We start from the raw sequence: 16653 nt of genomic DNA, 5'->3' as shown, positions 1-16653 counted from the left end.
GATTTTTGAAGCAAGAGATAAGGAAGCCAAAAGGATGCAAAGATATATCACTGTTGAGGATAAGTTTAGCCAAAATAGAGGAATCAGTTTTGATCTTTAGCATACTAATTCTGCGGTTAAAAGCTTTCTTTAGACCATAATATAGACCCCATGATTCAGCACGAGAACTTCCCCGATACTCAAGTTGGTCTGAAAACGAAACGATTAATCCAACTCTCATAAGAGTTACGAATGACACCTCCTGCACTAATTTTTCAAGAATTACCACTTCAAGAGCCATAAACATTAAATTTGAAAACACTGACAGAGGGTTCAGACCAATTTAGCATATTTAAACAATAATTTGAAGATGACGATTTTCTTATTTGATTGTTCTTTTGCAAAAACTATTTTTATACGGCCATTGCTAGCATTTGTCTTTTTGTTTCTAAAATTGTTAGAATCTTTCTTCATCCATGACTATAATAGAGCTAAACTCTAGAATGAGTTTCCTTCGGCCACCACCCATTGTCCATTCTAACTTTCTAAGTTTGCAGGGGACGAATTAGTCTCTTGTTTCTCTACCTGGTAGTAGCAGTGTGATACTATTATAGCGAACTTCATAAGTGTCATCTAGTCTGACATCATTACATCACTATGACTATTGTCAAACGCTTGACTATAGTCTAAAAGAGTCGACTCGGCTACAGTCGTAGCAGCCACCTGAAGATTCTCCAAAACAGACAATATATTGCATGTCATTTTCTCAACCGTCCAGATCTCCGACCCCAGAACCCATCCGACATCCCAGTACCCGCCAGGTGTACCACACTTATCGTTAAACGAACGGATCCAGCTTCGCCACGTGTCGCGGCGCAGCATAATTACCCCGCGGATCCAACGGACCCCAACAACTCTTCTCCAAAAGTCTCGAACTTGAACGCAACGCAGCGCAGCCGCTCTCCTCCAGAGACCCCGGAAAAAGAATCTCTCCGATGGCCGACTCGGACAACGACTCCGGCGGCCACAACGGCCACTCGCAGGGAGGGGAGCTGTCGGCGCGTGAGCAGGACCGGTTCCTCCCGATCGCGAACGTGAGCCGCATCATGAAGAAGGCATTGCCGGCCAACGCCAAGATCTCCAAGGACGCAAAGGAGACCGTCCAGGAGTGCGTCTCCGAGTTCATCAGCTTCGTCACCGGCGAGGCCTCCGACAAGTGCCAGCGCGAGAAGCGCAAGACGATCAACGGCGACGATTTGCTCTGGGCCATGACCACCTTGGGATTCGAGGAGTACGTCGAGCCGCTCAAGATCTATCTCCAGAAGTACCGCGAGATGGAAGGAGAGAAAGGCGCCGTCGGAACCGCCGGAAGAGACAAGGAAGGCGGCTCCGGAGGCGGAGGATCGGCTGCTGGAGGCGGCGGCGGTAGCGGAGGCGGATTGAGCTCCGGGACGAGCGGCGGCGGAGGAGGCGGCGGCGCGTTTAATGGGGTTTATGGTGGTGGGATGGGGATGTTGGGTCATCATCAGGGACACGTGTACGGCTCAGGTGGGTATCAACATCAAATGGGGATAGGGGAGAAGCGCGGTGGTTCCGGCGGTGGAGCTTCAGTGAGGTCAAGGTAGGTACTTTACTTGCTAAAAGATGGTGAATTCTTGGAGTAATTGTCGCTATATAATGTGTGTAATTGTAAGAAAGGGAAAATGAGATAGTGTGTACTATAGTGCATAGTACAATGTAGCTAATTTGAGTGAGAGAACTCAGAGAAGAAGAAGACAGAAACTTTTTTTTTTTTTTTTTGTCTGTTTTTCTGTGTCATATTGGACTATGTATGCTGCAGCAGCAGCAGCAGCAGTAGTAGTAGAGCTCTTGTTTCTTCATCCTAGTTGTTTTCATCAATGTGGTTCAGCATCAATGATTCAATGGGATTTGTATTTGTGTTGTTTTGGGGAAAGAGTACTGAGTACTTCAACAATGACCCAACCTCTTGTGTGTTACCAAATAGAGAAATGTCCAAGGATCCAATCCCATCTGCACTGACCTGAATTAGACATGGTTTCCACACTTGTGAATTTATTTTTGGGTGTACCGAAATTTATTGAAGCCCAATATTGATTGGTTGTGGTGAGAGACAGCAACTTGGTGGTATTTATGGAGGTTTCTTTCACTAGTTTGATTTTGATGGGTTGTTGGGGACTTCAAGTTTGAAGCTTAAGTGGCTCCATAAACCCAGGACACTAGTTGACCTTTAACTTCTCTATGAAACTATACAAGGGGCTCCAGTGATCCTAGTCCTAGGAGGGGTTTTTTTTTTTTTTTTTTTAAGTTTTTCTGGTTCTTTTCTCCAGTGTGACTGTATCCTTTTTTCTCCTATGCATCTCATCATATTTGAATCCTTTTTTTATTTGATGGTCCAAAAGTTCAACCCGTAAACCGACGAGGGGTACCAACTTCTAAAAAAAGCTTATAATTGAAGGCACGTCACAGAAAGAAAGCACCAGCATCACTATGGCAACAAATAGCATGATGTTAGCCTATTAGGATTGGGTTGTGCTGGATGAACACTCAGCAAAGGCGTAGCTACACACGGGCTCCGATGGGCTACAACCCACCCTAAATTTTGAAAAAACATTAATTTATAGCTTAATTTTAGTTTAAAAATTTAAATATTAAAAAGTAGCTCACCTCAAATTTCTAAAGTTAGCCCATATGTTATTTTTTTTGGGTTATAGCTATGTTATTTCTTTGCTTGAAGTATTTGATTGTGTTTTATTTTCTATTCTGCTTTAAGAGACATATTCACATAAAAAGCTTGCTTTTTTAGATAAATTAGGTCAGAATAAGAGTTAGCTGAAAATTATGATACAAATTCAATAATTAAATATTTTTGGTTCTATTTAAGAGCACAAGATAAAATTTGAGTAGATATGTTCTTTTGTTTTAGACTTTTGTTATCGAACTTCTATCAAATGTTATAATGTTGATTTTTTTGGATCAGTTAGCTATTTGATTATTTAATATGTAATTAATATATGATGTGGTTTAATTTAACGAAAGAATAAAACATGTTACTAGTAAAATTTAAGAAAATAAATAAATAAATTTAAGCATTAGTAAACTTTTATTAAATTTTTTTTTAGCCCACCCTATCTTAAAATCCTAGCTCCGCCATTGCACTCAGGTAAAAGCGAATGCAAGAATCAATATATGATCAAGTATGGATTTGGTTATGACTATATTAGTGACGACTACAAGGTGGTAATTACCTTATCGGATAATGGTCCTGATCGAACTAGGATCTATAAATCCATGATCTACAGGTTAAGAACTAAATCTTGGAGATGGTAATACTATTTCGAACTCTGCAGTATTTGTAAGGGCAAGTTCACCGGGCTGAGTTTTGCCCGGGCACCACGTCAGTTTTGCAGCCTGGGACACCAGAAACCGACTATTGCAACTTCCACCGGATCTGGGGCAAGAGAACAGTGGGCGGCCCAGGTCACAAGCTCGGGTAGGAGGGTGACTGAGCCCGTGACCCAGGTTGCCACGCTGGCCCAAAAAGAAGAGGAGAGGGGAGACGCGCCGGCTTGGTGGAGTGGGAGGCAGTCGCTTGTCACGTAGCGCCGACAAGCCTTGCAGGAGCGTGCGAACCAGTTTCTTGGCGTGTAGCGGCATGCGGCTGGAGACGTGGCAAGTTGCCGTTGCAAGTGCATGGGAATTTGAATGCAACGGTCAACATATCTGGACCGTTGCTTATGATAATTGAAGGGATCGGACGGCAAAGAATTATGGACCTATAATTCCTGTTTTGCAGAGGTAAAAACAAAAAAAAAAAAAAAAATCTTTGTAACCGTTAGATTACAACGGTAACAAAAAAAAATAGAACAAAAATTTCCTATAAATACCTCACCTCCTATTTTACTTCTCACACCAAAAAAATCATCTTTTTTCCTCAAATTTTTTTGTTCCTTCTCCTCATAGCTTTCATACTCTACAATTTTTTGATTCCAATATGAGTGTACGAGGCAATACGATTGTCCAACCCGTAGGAGATCCAAGTATTGACGGGACACGTTGGCAGACTATTGAAGACATTCAATTGTGCAAGTCTTGGAGGGCTGTTAGCCAAGATTCGGCAAAGGGTACGGAACGAAGAAAAGATGATCTATGGATAGAGGTACGCCAACACTATGCCGAACATTGGGATGGATATGTCCGATAATTGCAAGCTTTTCAAGGGAGGTGGAAAACCTTGAAAGTCGAACTTTATGCTTGGCATTGTGCGTTAAGGCAAGCGAAGCTTTGGTACAAGAGTGATGCGAATATGATTGATGAGGTATGAATTTGTAGTGTAACACGAATATTAATTTTTATGATTCTTTTAGTGTATATTAAAATTTAATTAGTTGATACATCTTAATTTAAATTATTAGTTGAAATATTTTGTTGATAATTATACTTTAAATTATTAGTTGATATATTAAAATTTAGTTGATAATTATACTTCAAATTAGTACTTCATAATCATACTTTAGACTTCATTTTATTTAAATTATACATTATACTCACCTTATATTTAAATAGTTGATACATTGTACCTCGTTTATATTTGTACTAATAGATTTATACTTTTTTGTTTAAATTAAATAGCTACGTCAAGCACAAGATTTGTGGAGAGCTGCGATGACCAAATCGAAAGGAAAAGCAAAAAAAGGTGATTTCATTAGTTTAGAATGTTACGAGATTGTTAAGGGGTTTCAACAATTTGATGACATTCCAAACCTTTCCTCTTCGGCTGGAGGAACCTCCAGGGGAGGAACTGAACGGATGCACACACAACAATCCGTTCCTGATTCTCATGTCCAGTTGGACATAGATGCAGATGAGGTAAACGCCGATGCAACTCCCAATCCTTCGGTGAGGCCTCAAGGAAAGAAGGCTGCCAAAGAAGCTCTTCGGAAAGGAAAGAAAGCATCTAATGATTCCAGTCCTCTGACAGCCGCTGTGGAGACTATAGCAACCAACCAAACATCAATGTTGTCTGCCAAGGAGAAACGTGATGAGGAATATGCTCGACATCTCCGTGACCAACAACAACGAGATTATATACGCTTGCAATTGGATATTCAAGAGAGGGAATTCAAAAATCAAGAGAGGGAAGAGCGTATTATGGAGATGGACACAAGTAAGATGACGCCAACCAAAAAGAATTACTGGCAAAGAAAACAAAAAAAAATTGCGGAGAAAGAAGCTGAAGATGCATCCCGTGGATCTGGCTTCCCACAACCACCATTCACCGGTGGATATTATTCACAACCTCCGTTTGTCGGTGGCTATCCACAACCTCCTTTCCCCGGTGGCTATCCACAACCACCATTCCCCGGTGGGTATTATCCACAATCTCCTTTCCCCGGTGGCTTCCCACAACCACCATTCACTGGTGGTGTCCCTTCTCCACCTTTCTCTTCGGGTGAATCCACCAACCCCAACCATATGGATGACCCTGCAAACACAAATTGGATTCCTAATGAAGATGAGGATTAGGAAAATTAGGGAGTTATATATTTTAAATAATTGTATTGTTATGATTCCAATGCTTGGTTTTGCACTTATGTAATATTAGATTGATGAAATGAAAATTTATTTTAATAATACCAACAGGAAATTAAAAGCTAAATGAAACCACACAAACATAATTAAAAACATAAAAACTAAAGTAGAAACCACACAAACATAATTAAAAACATAAAAACTAATAGAAAACACACACAAATAGCAGATCTAGATACTCCTATTGCCTTGAAATTCCCAAAAGTGTTGAATGAGGTCTTCCTGAAGGTTGGAGTGACTTTGGTCAGATCTAATTTGTTGGTAGCGGTCCATGAATCCGTTCATATGATGAGCATCTCTACCAACAGGATCAAAGTCTCTACCGGTTGGTCCCTCCCATACCTCAGCAATCCTGGGCCTCATATTGTTAGCTTCCTCATCATCGGACTCCAACTCATCGTCACTGTCTTCAGGTCGTTCATTTTCGACAATCATGTTGTGTAATATAATACACGTTAACATAATGTATCGAAGGTCCTCTTTATGCCACCCACGAGCAGCTCCTCTAACAATACCAAACCTTGACTGTAATATACCAAAACACCTCTCTACATCTTTCCTATACCCCTCTTGAGCCTTTGTAAACTCGATTTCCTTGGGGCGTGTAGGATTTCGAACAGTTTTCAAGAAAGTCGCCCATCGAGGATAAATACCGTCGGCGAGATAGTACCCTAAACTGTGAGCTCTGTTGTTAACTTGGAATTGGATCAGAGGTGCTCTACCGGCGGTAAGCTCATCAAACAACGGAGACTTTGCTAAGACGTTCAGGTCGTTGCATGCCCCGGGAATTCCAAAGAATGCGTGCCAAATCCAGGTGTCGTAAGATGCGACTGCTTCCAGGATGATAGTGGGGATCTGTTTCCTACCACTATATTCTCCAGCCCAACCTGTCGGACAATTCTTCCATTGCCAATGCATACAGTCGATGCTCCTAATCATTCCTGGAAAACCTCTCCTCTCAGCTTTGGCAAGAAGTCGTCTGAGGTCCGCTGCAGTTGGAGCGCGGAGGTATTCTGCTGAGTAAAGATCAACAATTCCTCGTGTAAAGTGCTGAAGGGCTGCGACGGAGGTGGATTTCGCCATCCGACAATACTCAGCACATTGATCTGCCCCTGCACCGTAAGCAAGCATTCGCAAGGCAACTGTCATCTTCTGCTCCGGAAGCAGTCCGACTTTGCCGGTAGCATCTGAGCTTTGCACAAAGTAACGATCATACTGGCAAAGGTCAGTAGATATACGCTTGAAGAGATTGAGACTCATTCTGTAACGTGTTCGGAACACCGGATCTTTGAACACTGGCCGGTCGACAAAGTAGTCGGCCAACATACCTTTGCCCCTTTCTTCTCTAAGTCGTTCCTCATTTGGTGCACGACCCGGATGAGAACCGCGCCCTCGGTGTTGGTTTCCAGATTCTTCTGCAACTGCAGCGATGACAATGGCGTTGGTGGCCATCATCTCTTCATCATCTTCATCCTGAGACCGTCGAATTTGATCCCACAAATTGTTCATTGCAACGAGGGAAATTTAGGAAATATGTTATGGTAGAGAAGTAGAAAGGGTGAAGGTTTGTTAAGCTCGAATGGTATGTGTATGTAGTTAGCGTATCATGTCTATTTATTGAATTTTTTCACACATAAAAGTGTCGGTGGGTTATCTCTCACTCATTTCAAAATTTTTGTCGGTGGTGTGCATGTGATAAAAGTGTCGGTGGATTTTAAAATATTTTCACACTTTTCAAAAAACTTGTCGGTGGTGTCGGTGGACAAAATTGTCGGTGGAGTTAAAAAAAAATTCACACTTTTCAAAAACTTTGTCGGTGGAGTTAAAAAAAATTTCACACGGTGGTGTCGGTGGACAAAATTGTCGGGGGAAAAGCAAAAAAATTTCACACTTTTCAAAAACTTTGTCGGTGGTGTACATGATAAAAGTGTCGGTGGAGTTTTAAATATTTTCACACTTTTCAAAAACTTTGTCGGTAGTGTATATGTGATAAAAGTGTCGGTGAAGTTTTTTAAAAAAAAAATAAAAAAATAAAAAAAAGAGTGTCAGTGGACATATAATTTGTCTACCAAAAAAATTTTCTTTGATTGCATTTTAAAATTGTTTATCAATACTATTTATTTACATCATACATTTCTCATTTTACAAAAACAAATTAATAAAATATTCGATGAACAGTAACTGACTGGTGACCCTGACCCAACGGGTGGAAGCAAAGATCCAGTGGCAGTGAATAGTGTCCTGCCCTGGTGCCCTGGTGCCCTGGTGACCCAACGGGTGAACTTGCTCTAAGGGGAGCTCTCCATTGGTTGGTGACGACGTTAAAGTGCGGCACTACTACAGTAATTAATTCACTCGATTTAGCCTGTGAGACATACTTGGAAGTGCCAAAACCTGATTGTGGGACTTGTAAAATTGAAGCTACATGTGAAGTGCTTGGGGCTTCAAGAGGGTGCTTGTGCATACTTTTCCAGAACACGTCCTATCATCAGCATGAGATGTGGGTGATGAAGGAATATGGGGTAAGAATCGGTCACCATCCCGTTTTGTGTGTTGGACAATACTTATAAATTTAAACCACTGACATCGTTTTCCGGTAACGGCGAAATTCTGCTGAATTCACAGAAGGGTTTTGTTACTTATAGAGCGGACGACCGCTTTCGAACGGCTTCCTATATATATATATATATATATATATACAGGGCCCTTCCTCTAAGGGATCCCTTTTTTGGGTATTTTATAGGGATATGCCTTATACCAACTTTTCGATCATATTTTCACATCTTAACCGTTCAGTTTTTAGGTCCTAATGTATAGATCACTTCTGCAAATTTTCAGCCAATTTTATGATCGTTAAGGCATCCAAAACTGCAATTTACCATTATAAACACGAACGGTTCCGGTTCGACAGATTCGGTCCGTTCGTGTAAATTGCAGTTTTGGATGCCTTAACGATCACCGATTTGGCTGAAAATTTGTAGAAGTGATCTACACATTAGGACCTAAAAACTGAACGGTTGAGATGTGAAAATATGATCGAAAAGTTGGTATAAGGCCTATCCCTATAAAATACCAAAAAAAGGGATCCCTCATTGGAAGGCCTCTATATATATATATATATATATATATATATATTTGTGTGTGTGTGTGCATATATATAAATACACACACATTCATATAAATATATATCTATATGCATGCGAATGTTCTTTCTCGAAATTAATTACGCAAGCTATACTTCAAGAACCCTAATTAATTTACTTAGATACAAAATTAAATGTAGATTAAATTTTTTATTATTGGGAACTAGAGAATATAGATCCAGCCCGGATAAATGAGGGCTACCTGGCCCTGCCCGAAAAAGCCTGTAAGGCCCCGTTTATATAAACGGGCTTGGATCTTTAAATTTATAATGAACCCTGACCCGTCATTATATCAAAATATCGTAAAGCCTGGTGGGCAGTTCTATTTTTTTGAGGTAAAGATGAAATTGTATTAATGAATTATACGATTACAATCGTACTGTAGGGCATCCAGGACACACTCTGGAGCTTGAGAAAACCATTCCATATGAATGTCAGAAAATGAACCCATGCCTTTAGGCTTTGCCCAATTAAACAATAGAAAATGACACACAAGTGTCATTTTGAAAATTTAATTAGTCATAAAGCCACCTAATTTTTCTTGTACACATAAGGCCACTTTCATCCACAAATTTTCCATTACTGACGATTTTTCCCTTCTATCCAAGAAAACTAACCGCATCGGAGCCAAATACAGATCAATCACTCTCACATACTCTCTCTCTCTGTTCAATTCCAAAATTGAGCCATGGAATTGACCTCGCCCGTCAAATTACGATGGCCGTCGTTCTGATATGAAGGCACACTATCTGCCTCGTGCTCATCCTCGGCTCGCTTCAGCTTCGTCGTCTTTAAGCCCTGAGTATCGTCTCCAAGGCTCGGCTCCATCGTCTTCATACTCCTAAGTGATCGCTGTAATTGCATATTGCAAGTATGATTTGCGCCTGTGATTAGACATAGAAGAGGCGAGACACGTATTCTTGTTGCTCCCGGAGTTCGTTGTCGAAGATAGGTTCGAAGATCTCCATGGCCGAAACGAAGCGTTTCATCTCCTTGAGTCGGCTGTTAAGCTTGGCCTCGCGAGCCCTATCTGAGATTCAAGGTACGTTTTCATTTTACGCTTAGCTAATGTACCGATAAGTTAAATTAGCTCAAGACTGCTACTGTTGTAAGGATTTGATTGACTGATTGCTCTGTTTGCTTAGTTGAAAACCTAATTGATCCAAGGGAGAGCGAAGCAATTGAATTGACGAGAAAACGAATGAAGCCTAATGTATGTGGCCACGGACCGATCTTCGATTTCAATTGTTCTTAATATTTTATTAGTGAATTAGTGTTCGAAATGTGGTTGATTTGATTATCAGAGTCAGGCGGAGTGAAATGGCCACCAATCTGATTTTGTCTTTGATTTTTGGTGCATTGGAATTACAGTGCTTTGTTTTGTATAGACCTTGAAATCATTTAGATATTATATGTGCCTTATCTTCTTCCACTGGACATTTGTAGTTTATATTTTATTCATGATTCGCCTTTCCTTTTGTTTTAGTGTTTACTGTTTGCTATTCATGGACATTTATAGTTTATATTCTATTCAAGTTATTCATGTCTAAATGTATATCAACTTAAAGGGAGCAGCTTCCTGTGTGTTACTTAAGTAGCTTTTCTCTGACTTGGCTGATTTATATTGATTCTCAATGTAGATTTGAAAGGAAAAGGGCATAGTATTAGATTAGGCATGCATTAACTTTGATTAGCATTTCCAAATCATTATTATCTTATCAGTAGCTTTATTGGGTTGATAAATGATGGTTTGAAAGAAGAAAGGCTAGTACATTGAGAGTAGGTTTTGGTGTTAGTGAGAGTAGATTTCGTTGTTAATGTCAGTAGCTTTTTAATGTTGGTGAGAGTAGTTTTCGGTGTTGGTTAGAGCAACTTTTGGCGTTTTGATGAGTAACTTTTGGTTTTGGTGACAGTAGCTTTTGGTGTTAGTGACAGTAGATTTTTGGTGTTGATGACAGTAGCATTTGTTGTTGGTGAGAGTAGCATTTGTTGTTGGTGATGAGAGTAGCTATAAGTGTTAGTAGGAGTAACTTTTGTTGTTGGTGATAGTAGTTTTTAATGTAGGTGACAGTAGCTTTTGTGACCTTACTGAAGGCTATTAGAAATCTTACAGGAGTAGCTTTTGTTGTTAGTGAATAGCTTTTAGTGTTGGTGGTTGTAGCTTTTGTTGTTAGTGATAATAGTTTTTGTGACCTTGCTGGAGTCTGCAGATATCTCATCGGATTAGCTTTTGTTGTTGGTGGCAGTAGTTATTGGTGTTAGTGGAAGTAGCTTTTGTTGTTGGTGATAGTAACTTTTGGTTTTGATGATAGTAGTTTTTGTAACCTCACCGAAGACTACTGGAAATCTTACAGGAGTAGTTTTTGTTGTTGATGAGAGTAGCTTTTAGTGTTGGTGGTAGTAGTTTTTGTTACCATGCTGGAGGCTGCGCAAATCTCACTGGATTAGCTTTTGTTGTTGGTGACAGAAACTTTTGTGACCTCACTGGAGGTTGCCGGAAATCTCACCAGAGTAGCTTTTGTTGCTAGTGACAGTAGCTTTTGTTGCTGGTGATTGTAGTTTTTGTGACCTTGCCGGAGATCTCACCGGAGTAGCTTTTGTGGTCGCCGGAAGTTGGCCGGAGGTATGTCGGAGACTCGCCGGAGGTCGGCCGGAGACCCGCAGGAGTTGGCCAGAGGTCGACCGGAGACCCGTCGGAATTGGCCGGAAACCTCGCTGGAGAGGAGAGAGAAGATGATTGTTGACTTTTTACTCTAATGGCATTTATGTAAATATGTTAGTTTTTTATATCTAAAATTTAATATCCTTTTTAATGTAGTGGTCTTATGAGGGAAAAAAATATTTGGTGGCCTTATGGCTAAAACAACATTCAAATATGCACTTATATGTAATTAACCCATTAAACAATTGGTTAGAGTTTTTTCAGGAAAACGTGGCCGGATTATCCTCCAAGTTATTTCTAAAAACAAAAATTTCAGCACTAATTAAGGTCATATCTCCATGTGAGACTAGCTAGTGTCTTTTTAGCCATAAACACAAATTTTACCACCCTCTATTTAAACATTTGTGAATGTTGCGGTTCATATTTCAGTATATCAGTGGCCTAAATATCAAAGAGATTCAAATATCCATCGTGATCCTTCCTCAATTAGTCAACTTATTTTCTTCTTATAACTACCTAAATTCAATCTTATGGCTACCCTTTGTCCTTTATATCAAAAAAATTATACTATAGCAATCATCACTATATTTTTGTTTCATCTCGTATATTACTCTGTTACAGCAACAACTTCTATCAATAACAACGGTGGCTTTAGTGCCCATCTTATACGAAGAAATTCTCCAAATTCACCATTTTACAACCACAAAACCAACAAAGTTTTTCGACGGTTGATGGATCCAGACACAGCGGGATCCACATTGCTAACCGATTCGGGTGATGGCTTTAATATGAAGTTCTCAATGGGAACCCCGCCCTTAGATATTTATGCAGCTGCAGCCTGCAAATACAGGTAGCGATCTAATATGGACGCAATGTCAGCCGTGTCAAGCTTGCTACGAGACCAAATATGCCCTCTTCGACTCGAGAAATTCCTCGACTTATAGAAACATTACTTGTTCTGCAAGGGAGTGTAGACTTCTTGGAGATGCCAGACCACCAAACTATTCACCAAACATTTGTAGAAAATTTCCTGAAGGAAATTGTGATTATCGTGTCACGTATGCAGACAAGGCATCCTCTACAGGCGTATTGGCAAAAGAAACAATTACCTTGACATCCAAAACAGGTAAAGTTGTAACTCTAAAAGATATTGTCTTTGGGTGTGGGTTTTTGAATGATGCTGGTCCTGTTGGTGCAACTGGAAATCAAATGGGAGTGATTGGGCTTGGAAAGGGGCCCTTGTCATTTGTTTCTCAAATTGCTCCCCATGTTGGAGGGAAGAGATTTTCTTATTGCTTGGTGCCCCTAGATACTGATCCCTCAACTAAAAGCCAGATCAATTTTGGGAATGGGAGTGAAGTTTTGGGTGAAGGGGTGGTCTCAACACCATTGGTTGATATAGAAGGAGAATCTTATGTTGTGGCGGTAGAAGGAATTACCATCGGAAATGAATTTGTTCCGTTCAACTCATCAAAGACATTGGCCAATAAACTTAACATGATTGTCGACTCAGGCTCAACTCTTGGAGATGTACCTCGAGATATTTTTGACCGAGTGGTAACTCAGTTGAATATGACGCTTGATCCAGAATTAGAGCCGTACATTTACACTGACTCGGAAGATAATTCAACTTCATTGTGCCTCAACTCTTTTTTTTTTAGAGAAAATAGATAATTTCATTAACTTATCCATGGCCAGAAGGCACATACATCACAAGCTGCCTCATACCAACAGTTCTAGCTGGCACGAGCTGCCAAGCAAATGACAGGGGACCCTCACTGTAGACAAATGCGCTCACTTATTACAGTACCTAGTTAAATGCCCAAAACCCAAAACTATCTAAGCTTCTTGTTATAACAACCCTAATTGCCTAGAGACCTCAATTGGTGTACAATTAGAGAAGCTAACTTACATAGCACTAGACTCTAGAAAGCAAATACTAGGCACAGAAGAGAACCGGGAAACCTAGAGTTTCCCTTTGCCCTTAGCTTTAGGGCCAATCTCCTGGGTAGCAGCAATATCCGGATAGGTAAGACGCAAAGGAGTCAAACCCGCTTTCTTGTGCGGCCGGAGACCCTTATTTTTGCTTCCAAGCGGCCTACCCAACCTCTTCTTCAGTGTCACAAGCGTGACATCATCCTCAGCTTCAGTCAAACCAAGAGCTTCCGCATGCAGAGTGGGAATCTTGCCTCCCAGTATAGTTTTGACTTTCTTAGGAGAGGGTTCAGCTACCCCTGGGCGACCTCTCTTCTTATAGGTCACAATTTGCTGCTGACCAGCTTGCATAGTAGAGGCCGGTGGAAGATCCTTGGTACCTAAAGCAGACTGTTCCACCGAGGTCACCCCAGTAGCCATAACCTGCAATGTAACCTCATGGGCCATACCTTCCAAAGTTGACGAGTTTGGCACAGTACCGTCAGGACCAACAGATACAGTGGTGACTCGTTCTAGACGTCGAATAACTGGCTTCTTCCGTGGCAGCAGAGAGGAAGAAGACAAAGGTGGCGCACGGGGGTTCTTGGCAGAGAACGCAAAATAACCGCCCAAGGAAGAAGAGCCGCCACCAAAGGTCACAACCCTAGGGTCAGAAAGAGCCGCTGGCTCCTCACACTTCGCCCCAGAATGCGTGATCAAACCACACTGAGGACATCTACCCTTAAGGTGTTCGAACTGAAACTGCAAAATAGGTTCAACGCCGGGGGCCAGGAAGACCCGACGCTCGAGAAGAACCGGTTTTGAAATATCATGGGAGAAGAAGATGCGCACAATCCCTTTGCGAAACTCTCGCTTATCATAGTCCAAGTAGCCGCCCAGAAGGTTTCCAATGAGAATGAGGTTGTCGGGTTCCTCGTAGAGAGGAGGGATACCCGAAACCCTAACCCACATCCGAACGTGCTTCAGAGGGACATCGGCGATGGGGATGACCCCATCATACTCCTCCAGACAGATCGGAGCCCGGTCGTAACACCAAACACCACCCTTAAGAACCTTGTTCCGATCTCTAGCTAGGTCGAAGGAGAACAGAAACCTGTTGTCCGCCTTTGCTTGGACGCGGAAGGCCTTCTCCACCATCCAGGTTCTGAAAAGTTGAGACTTGAAGGCATTGGAATCCACCGGTTTACGAGTTAGTGGTTTTCCGAGAAGAAAAGATTGCAGAGACCGCCGGACTGGTCCTCCACCAATCTTTCCCAAATCCGGGGCTTTACCCCCTTCAGCCAGCGCCAGTGAGGCAGCAAAGCTGGCAGTGACGGCGTCGATGGTAGCCATGGCACAGTGAGAAAGCAGCAAGGACGGCGGGAGACGCCGACTAGAGGGGTAGGGTTTTCTGAGAGAACTATTGTGCCTCAACTCTTAGTTTCTCTAGTTGTACACCAATTGAGGTCTCTAGGCGGCTAAGTTACTACTTCATGGGAAGTTGGTAGGGAGGATTTTCTTTCTTGTGGTTAGGCTCAATAAGTGAGCGAATGTGTTAATAGTGAGGGTCACCTGTCCTTTGTCTGGTAGCTTATATCATTTATGATTTTGGTGTAATACAGCATTTGATGTACGTGCCTTCTGGCCATGGATAAATGAATGAAGTTATCTATTTTCTCAAAAAAAAAAAAACTCTACGACAATTCCAAACGAACCAAAAGTGGCTATTCATTTCGAGGGTGGTGGCAAAGTGGAGTTAATGGCAGAACAAATATTCTTTAGATTCAAAAATGAACTAGTATGCTTTGGAATGCAAAGCACGTCTGATCTTGGTAATATTTATGGAGCCATTTTCCAGGAAAATTTCTTGGTTGGTTTTGACTTGGATAGAAAAGTGGTATCCTTCAAGCCAACTAATTGCCTAAACTACTAGTACGTACTGCTGGTGGTATAAACTATAAATTTTGTACTTGCATTTTTCTCCTTTTCTCCACTTGACTTTTTTGTATTTTCTTTTGATTAAAGTGGGTGACATTTTCTTATGATGATCAATGTAATCTTTCTAATGTAGCTAGGGGTTTAGAATATATGTGTCCTCCCCCCACCCCCTCCAAAATGCAAAATTATATTTCAATAAATGAAACCGGATGTGGGGCTGAGTCTCCTAAGTAGGCTGGGTTCCAAACCCCGTTTCAACCAAAAAAAAAAAAAAGTGGGTGGCATTTAATTTCTAAGAATTTGTGACTTTGTTCACTTTAAATTAACTTATAAATGCTCCTCCATTGTATGTGAAGCTTACAAAAGAATGCTTACATTTACAGAAAAAAGGGGTGCTAAGTGTTAACAGGATAACCGTAGCCATAATGGGAAAAATGAAGTAAGAATTAGGCATGATCATCAGCTCCATGCCTATAAGCTCAATGTCAAAGAAAGTGATTCTTTCTTGAAGGCATGCATATGTTTTATATTTTATAATGGAGATCCCATCTTCTTCAGCACCGGGCATGCAAATGCATTAGCATTATATATTACCTCAAACTCTTGATCGAGTTCCAAGTTTAACCTTTGGGATCTTGGAAGTTGTAAACCTGCTGTTAACACATCATCAGTCAGAACCCTTTGACAGTAGATATTGGAGGTATATGGCTCGAAGCAGTCATTTTTCCAAGGATTTGGCTAGTTGAAGCAGCAGGCATTGGAGCAAGAAGAAGTGAATTTCTAACTCCATTCTGTGATGTCATTTTCCGAAGAGCACCCCAGTCCGATCAGTCAGAAGGTGTTGCATCCCAATGTCTGGTTGAAGAATTCCCTAAAAAGAAAAAAAATCACTAACTATTACTGATGTTAACATAAAAATAGTTGGATGTGTTAGAATGTAAAAGTTAAATATTTAAGTCATTAAGATAGATGAAAATGCAAGTTCTCCGGAGAGTATCCTAAAACCATAAAACTATCCAAAGCTCAATCTGGGAATGTTTAAACATGCTTAGAAGTTAGAACTGTAAGAATGAAAAGCCTGCTACATAAAAGTAGTACCTTGCTAACTGGAGAGCTGCTGTATGTTTCGTATGGGCCTTCTTCTGCAGCTAACTCAAAAGAAGCTTGCTCCCTGAATGGTAGTAAATGGTCTCCAAAAAATCCTTGCTTAGTTGTTGAGCCTACGGTTTAAAGAAAAAGAATAGTCAACCCAACATTAGGCTAAAAGCCTAAAACAAACCAATATTGTACAAATGTTAGGCTAAAAGAAAGCATTAAACCTAAAATGGAAATTACCTCGGGTGAATCAAAGGACATGCCATGCAAGATGAAGGTATCAGCAAGACCCTGAACCCCAATCCCAATTGG

The 16653-nt window shown here is 41.0% G+C and overlaps 4 protein-coding genes across 4 annotated transcripts; 3 read left to right on the top strand and 1 right to left on the bottom strand.

Annotated features, from left to right (window-relative positions):
• The first annotated feature begins 881 nt into the window (after nucleotides 1-881).
• Nucleotides 882-1922, top strand: LOC133725874 (nuclear transcription factor Y subunit B-3-like). Its single transcript, XM_062153267.1, has one exon. It carries the CDS (start codon nucleotides 975-977, stop codon nucleotides 1602-1604), a length of 630 nt encoding a protein of 209 aa, XP_062009251.1. The 5' UTR covers nucleotides 882-974; the 3' UTR covers nucleotides 1605-1922.
• Nucleotides 1923-3134: 1212 nt separating this feature from the next.
• LOC133743661 (uncharacterized) lies at nucleotides 3135-6024 on the top strand. The gene is made up of 2 exons (XM_062171662.1): nucleotides 3135-4315; nucleotides 4630-6024. The coding sequence occupies exons 1-2, from the start codon at nucleotides 4304-4306 to the stop codon at nucleotides 5521-5523; spliced, it is 906 nt and encodes a 301-aa protein (XP_062027646.1). The 5' UTR covers nucleotides 3135-4303; the 3' UTR covers nucleotides 5524-6024.
• On the bottom strand, nucleotides 5761-7098 carry LOC133732114 (uncharacterized). The gene has a single exon (XM_062159585.1). The coding sequence runs from the start codon at nucleotides 7096-7098 to the stop codon at nucleotides 5761-5763; it is 1338 nt and encodes a 445-aa protein (XP_062015569.1).
• A 5121-nt stretch (nucleotides 7099-12219) lies between these two features.
• LOC133732104 (aspartic proteinase CDR1-like) lies at nucleotides 12220-13159 on the top strand. The gene is made up of 2 exons (XM_062159575.1): nucleotides 12220-12992; nucleotides 13093-13159. Exons 1-2 carry the CDS (start codon nucleotides 12220-12222, stop codon nucleotides 13157-13159), a joined length of 840 nt encoding a protein of 279 aa, XP_062015559.1.
• Nucleotides 13160-16653: the final 3494 nt, after the last annotated feature.

The sequence above is a fragment of the Rosa rugosa genome, chromosome 1 (assembly GCF_958449725.1).
Source record: "Rosa rugosa chromosome 1, drRosRugo1.1, whole genome shotgun sequence".
Classification (NCBI taxonomy): Eukaryota; Viridiplantae; Streptophyta; class Magnoliopsida; order Rosales; family Rosaceae; genus Rosa; species Rosa rugosa.
The sequence above is the reverse complement of the archived record's forward strand: the minus strand, read 5'-3'. Positions and strand labels throughout refer to the sequence as shown.